The 5,944-nt window shown below is 39.5% G+C and overlaps 2 protein-coding genes across 2 annotated transcripts; both read left to right on the top strand.

Moving 5' to 3' along the window:
• Positions 1-206: 206 nt before the first annotated feature.
• Positions 207-1,871, top strand: LOC147881937 (glycine--tRNA ligase, mitochondrial 1-like). Its single transcript, XM_087401483.1, has 4 exons — positions 207-420; positions 518-582; positions 695-1,074; positions 1,483-1,871. Exons 1-4 carry the CDS (start codon positions 207-209, stop codon positions 1,505-1,507), a joined length of 684 nt encoding a protein of 227 aa, XP_087257609.1. The 3' UTR covers positions 1,508-1,871.
• Positions 1,872-2,170: 299 nt separating this feature from the next.
• Positions 2,171-3,333, top strand: LOC147881936 (uncharacterized). Its single transcript, XM_087401876.1, has 2 exons — positions 2,171-2,574; positions 2,693-3,333. The coding sequence occupies exons 1-2, from the start codon at positions 2,278-2,280 to the stop codon at positions 2,723-2,725; spliced, it is 330 nt and encodes a 109-aa protein (XP_087258002.1). The 5' UTR covers positions 2,171-2,277; the 3' UTR covers positions 2,726-3,333.
• Positions 3,334-5,944: the final 2,611 nt, after the last annotated feature.

The raw sequence follows: 5,944 nt of genomic DNA, 5'->3' as shown, positions 1-5,944 counted from the left end.
CGAGATCTGAAGGGTGAGATCCAACGGCAAAGGGGAGGTGGAGATATTGAGGGATTTATCCTAGAGATCATCAGAGTTTCTGTTTGAGTTCCCCCCTCTCGGCTTCATTGCTTGCTCCTGGCATCCCTTTGTAACTCTGCATCGCTGATTCGATTTGCAGGAGTTGATTCTTTTGGCTTGCAGCTGGATTAATCCCACCCCTTCGCATGGGTGCTCCGGCGGACCAACTCGAGACTTTGCGTCTCTCTTTGGTTGCTCAGCAGGCAGCTATCGAGAAGCAGGGGGGCCTTGTGCGATCTCTCAAGCCTTCTAAGGCTGACCCTGCTGACATTGAGGAGGCTGTGAAGCTCCTCCAAGACTTGAAGCTACAGCTTCAGGATGCTTCCAAGGAGTTCCGCCAAGGCTGGCATGGGGAATGGAGTTGGCAGTGCGGAATCGTTTCGCAAGGATGTAAACAACACATTGGAGAGACGCCTTTTCATCCTCCCTTCTTTTGGGATTTATGGGGGTGTCACAGGGTTGTACGATTACGGTCCTCTAGGCTACGCGGTTAAAGAAAATGTGCTGGCCTTCTGGCACCAGGTCTTTCCTTCATCTTCTTTGTGTGAGTGACTGGTGTTTTGCCCATTTCTGCACCCTTAATGCTATGAATGTGCCGTGATGAAATCGAGTTTTGCAAATGGATTGTTTGTAGCATTTCATTTTGGAGGAGGGTATGCTGGAAGTGGATTGCCCTTGCGTCACTCCCTATGTGGTTCTTAAGGCTTCTGGGCACGTGGATAAATTTACCGATTTAATGGTAAAGGATGAGATGGGTCAGTTCTATAGAGCAGACCATCTTCTCAAAAAATATTGTAAGGAAAATCTGGAGAAAGATTTATTGATGCCACCAGAGAAGCGGGAGGAGTTGAAGCATGTGCTTGCAGTTCTTGACGAGTTGGATGCAGAACAACTGGGTGCAAAGCTAAAACAATACGGCATCACTGCTCCTGGCACGAAGAAACCCTTAACTGACCCTTATCCCTTCAATCTTATGTTTGCAACATCAATTGGCCCTACAGGCAATCTTCAGGGGTAAGTCTTTGACACCTCTTGCGACAAAGAACCTTTTGGTGTAGGCAACGCAAGCCATTTGAATGTGTTGAAATATTACTGTATGCTCTTGCCAAGCGTGCATGTTGGTATTGCGATAATTCTTTATATTTCAAGTGAGTGTATTGCTCTTCTTGTGTTCCTTTTTCTCTTTAAATGCATACTAGTCCTGGAATTGATTCAAACTGCAACTCTTAGCTAAGTTTCGCAACATGCTTTATAACCTCTTTTTTTAGTATTCAAAAGTGGGCTCTTTCTGGATAGTGGTATGGACAGGTATTGTTATTTGATTTGAATAGAAGTGCCTTCTTGAGATCCTACAAAGGAAAACAAGTATACACATTTATAATAAGATTCTTGGATGCTGTACATAATGACTTCTGTGTGCAGGTGGTCATTTGGATGTGACAGTTAGGCAGGTAATTTCCTATAGTCACAACTGATATGATGGCACATACTACTTCGTTCTCTGTTGAGATTGTACTGCTTATATTCAAAGCAGAGACATATTAAAGCAAGACTTTGATCATATGCTGGTGGACAGCAGCAGCTCCCATAATTTTATTAATCCCAAGGCTTTGCTGATAGTGATTTTGCAGGCACTGATATAGAGCATGGTTTGAGAGTGGATTTAATTGAAAGACAGCATATGCTCAACAATCTTTTGTCAGCATGCCCAGATTCAACTCTCCATTGACTAGACATGATGACATTTTCAAATGCAAGGGCTTACCAGATGATAAGAATCCTTCCAAATGAGAAGATCACTTAGGATTGTTCTACCTATATTAAAAAAACTTAATCCGGCCTTGTGCAGGCTCAGATTCAAGCTATGTAATACATGAGGGTTTTCATTCTCTGTTACTGGAGCTCTTGCTAGTATGACAGTCAGAATTTGAGGACATGATTTTTTCGGGTAAGGACATTAGAACTAGCTAGGTTTTTGGGTAATACCCAATTGTACCAGCGCCACTTGATCATTTTGCAGTTCAATACATCCTCTTGCGCTCTGCATTTAGTGACCCGGCACACAGTCTACTCTTCATAATCCCTTTTTACTCTCCTTGTACCAGTGCCTGCTGTGACCACAGTGGATCCTTTTACATATAACAAAGAAACAATTTAATCTTTGATATGTAAAGGCTATCAATGGGCACAGATTACTAGGTTTCAAAATGAGGAAACATGGATTTGGAGCATTTATCAGATCCTGAAATGGGTGTCTCCAAAAAGCCTTCATCGCGTCTGTTGGCCACACAGAAGCTTCTTCCACGTTTAGTGTGTGCAGCTGACTCAAGTTCAAATGAGTCACGGGAGAGTGGAGATATTATTCATAACCACTTGTTGCAGTCAGACACAGCAGCTGACAACCAACCTTCCAAAGAAAACATGGGATGTCGGGAATATCCAAGCTTAACTGGTCAGAATCTATTAGCAGACAATTCTGGAGACGGATTTAAATCAATCAGATGCCAAACACAGGTATTAGTACACCACATGATAAAATCAAAAGTTCACTCACTAATTAGTTGAGCATCTAAGGCAATCATGAGCAATCATTGGATTCTGACCAAATTGCCACATTTTTTTTCTGATACAGAAACCAATGAGCAAGCTTACAAAGGGGATGTGAGATTTCACATGTATCCAAGCTGGAATGGTGAGGATTTGTCGGCAGCAGCCAATTCTACAGAGGAAGTGAAACAAGGGACTGGTATGATTATCTCAAGTTAAACATCTCAATTGCCAGAAAAATGTGAAATTCACTTGCTTTGTCGTCATGTTCCATATTATCTTTCCAGTAATGTGAGCAATTCTTGGATTCTGCTCAAATGGTCACATGTTTTCCTGCTTCTGTGTCAATGGGAATAGACCGGAAATCCTCATTTGGTCACAACCAAGATTGGAAAAACCTTTCCGCAACTTGGCCAGAAATCCCTACGCAATAGATGTCTGGGTTTTTGGCAACAATGCGAGAGATTGTAGAAGATGGTGCTCAAACAGTTAATCTAGAGACAAAGTCTTTGCAATCAAAATGTACTTCTTCAATTGATGGCACACCCAATCTTGCTTTGGATGTCCAGAAGAACGTAGTGCCACAAAACGAGAGTGGGCAATGGTGCTGCAGGGTATGGAATTGTTTCTTCATTAGCATCTCTGCATATATAAGAACTATGAATATACATGTAAGGTATGTGTGTGTATGTGTGTGCATGTGTGTGCATGTGTTAAGCCATTGATTGTTGCCATGAACATTTCTTCTCGTTCTTCCTCTTTTGTATGATCGAAAGCAAAACGAAGACTATAAAGAGGTACAAGCACTAACTTCTTTTTTCTACTTTCTATGTTTGACTTTTCATTGATAAAAATGTATGCTTTTCTTTAATCCTGTTCACTTGGTCATGCTTGGGGATTAAAAACAATTTGGCATGGCATAATTGTGAATTATTGAGAGGAGCACTGCGGATGCACATAACACCTTGTAGGGATCACAAAATGGGACATTGATGTTATGCTATGGGTAGAGAGCAACATTGGGAATGTCTTGGCTCGGTTTAATGAAGCATGCACAAGGAACCCAACATTTGCAAATGATATTAATGAGGACACAGCTGTGGATACTACATTGTGGTTGGGAATGCATTTGTACGTGGTAGAAAACAATAAGAGAATCATATTTTTTACATGTACACAAACTTAATTCAGAATCCAATGCTAATAACTTAGTGCAAGTTTTGATCTAAGCTTTAAAAGAGTATGGAGGTGTGATAGAGTCTGAGATGGTCAAGAAACTTGTTTCTTTTGCATGTGATGGTGCTTCAGTCTTGTAAGGTTGTCGGAATGGTCTCTGTACAAATAGAAATAAAATATGCTCCTTACCGTGTTGGGATATATTGTATGGCTCATCGCATAAATCTAGCTTACAAAGTTGTGTCCACATTTCCATCAGTATAACGAATTGAGACGTTGGTTAAAAAAAGCTACTCTTACTTTTGCAAGAGTCTAAAAGGATACAATCAATTTAGAGTTATTGCAGAAGCATTGGGTACAAAAGGGAGGAAGATTTTGAAGAATGTGGATACTAGATGGATATCTTTGGTTCAATCAGTGAAAAGATTATGGGATGAATACAAGACTTTGGTCTATTTAATGCACATGGAGGCAGAAGAAGAGGTTGAAAATGTAAATATTTTGTATCATAAATTGACCAACATAGATTCGATATTGGAATTGTGTGGAATTATTTTACTTTTAGACAAAATGAATATGTTGAGTAAAATGTCGCAATCAAAGGATATTTATATCAATGAATATGTCAAGGCAATAAAACTCATTAATTTGAGTATAACAACAGCATACGATAAGAAGTCAAGCTCCAGCTTTTAAGATGAGAAATTGTTTAAAGATTGAAAAAGTTTAATAGACCTAGATGGGGATTTCTCACTTTTAACATGTGATCAGGAAGGATATGTTTGCCTTCATGCAAACAATCAGATTTTTAGGATGACGAGAGAAAAGAAATGACACAAAAGACTACAATACATTAAAAAAGAGGCTTTTTTAAAGAAAGTACAAACAGTGAAAAATGCCCTTAGTGAAGTTGCATGTGTAGTGGTAGATGAGATTAGAAGTAGGTTTCCATGAAATGACCTAATGGAAGCATTTATCATCATGTTTTCACATTTTTGGGTCAATGGATCTTACGAAAGTATCAAAGCAGGTCTAAAGAATCATTTGGATGCTCTTAAAAAACATTTTGGACAGGACATTGACATGGACAATATAAAGTACAATGGTTTATTGGATTTTGGAAAGCTTTATTCACAGTCTTCCCTTTTTGGAGAAGTCATGCATCAGCAAAGTAATTTAATGAAAAATATTCAAATGCAAGGTTTGATGGTTCGGCTTTGGAACGAGCTCTCTCGCAGTACATTCCTACAAGATAACACTTCTGAGTGCTTCAAGCTTGCAAATTTATGTCAAACCTTTATTCTTGGCTGATCAGTTGAGGATGAAAGGTGTTTTAGTACTCTCGGTTATTTGAAGAATAAGCTTCGTAGTAAGCTAGATGATAACTTAGATCTTAGCTTGAGATTATACTCTTGTTCTTATGATGTTAGTAGCTTTCCGTATGATAGAGCATTAGCACTCTAGAGGTCAAGCTATAAAAGGAAAGACTATGATTAGATTTTTTGGACTATTTAAACTAGACTTTGAGAAATTGCAATTGATTATGCAACTAGATGGGCAAAAGCAAAAGCTACTATCAACAACAAAGCAACAACGGTGGCATCATTTCTCAAGGAGTTTATATGTGTCCATTTTGGTTGCCCTTTGGAAATCCTTACAGATGGAGGGAGGTCCTTAGAAATGACTTGATTGAATCTTTGGTGCACAAATTGAAAATAAATCATGTCATCAACTCCATATTATCCCCAATGCAATGCTCTTGTGGAAAAAACTAATGGTTTGCTTTGTGGGTCCTTGTCTAAGCTAGTAGACACCATGAAAAGAAAGTGGGATGTGCATATACCAGAGGTTTTGTGGGCTTATAGAACCACTCATAAGCTCTTCCTTGGTTTCACACCTTTTCAGCTAGCTTATGGAGTGGAGGCCATCTTACCAATAGAATTGAAAATCTCAAGCCTTCGCATGTCTTTTTCTCGATTGTGCAACGAACAAGAAACACATGCCCAATGTCTAGTACAACTGGAGACCTTGGATGAGAAGCAGCTTCAAGCACTTCAACATTTGGAGGCAGCACAACAACATCGCAAAGCAAGGTATGATGCTCTTACCAAGAAGAAGAAGAAGCCGAAACTCAAAGAAGAAAGCTTGGTCATCAAGTTTG

Source organism: Dipteris shenzhenensis, chromosome 30 (genome assembly GCF_047967505.1).
Source record: "Dipteris shenzhenensis isolate YYH24624 ecotype China chromosome 30, Dip_SZ_1.0, whole genome shotgun sequence".
NCBI lineage: Eukaryota > Viridiplantae > Streptophyta > Polypodiopsida > Gleicheniales > Dipteridaceae > Dipteris > Dipteris shenzhenensis.
Note: the sequence above shows the minus strand (reverse complement) of the source record. Positions and strands in the feature narration are given on the sequence as shown.

Bases quoted from the DNA above. Each gene is read 5' to 3' on its own strand.
- LOC147881937 (XM_087401483.1), top strand. From the start codon at position 207: ATGGGTGCTCCGGCGGACCAACTCGAGACTTTGCGTCTCTCTTTGGTT. The intron at 583-694 runs GTCTTTCCTTCA...GATTGTTTGTAG, and splicing joins TGCTGGCCTTCTGGCACCAG to CATTTCATTTTGGAGGAGGG. The intron at 1,075-1,482 runs GTAAGTCTTTGA...TTCTGTGTGCAG, and splicing joins CCTACAGGCAATCTTCAGGG to GTGGTCATTTGGATGTGACA.
- LOC147881936 (XM_087401876.1), top strand. From the start codon at position 2,278: ATGGATTTGGAGCATTTATCAGATCCTGAAATGGGTGTCTCCAAAAAG. The intron at 2,575-2,692 runs GTATTAGTACAC...TTTCTGATACAG, and splicing joins CAATCAGATGCCAAACACAG to AAACCAATGAGCAAGCTTAC.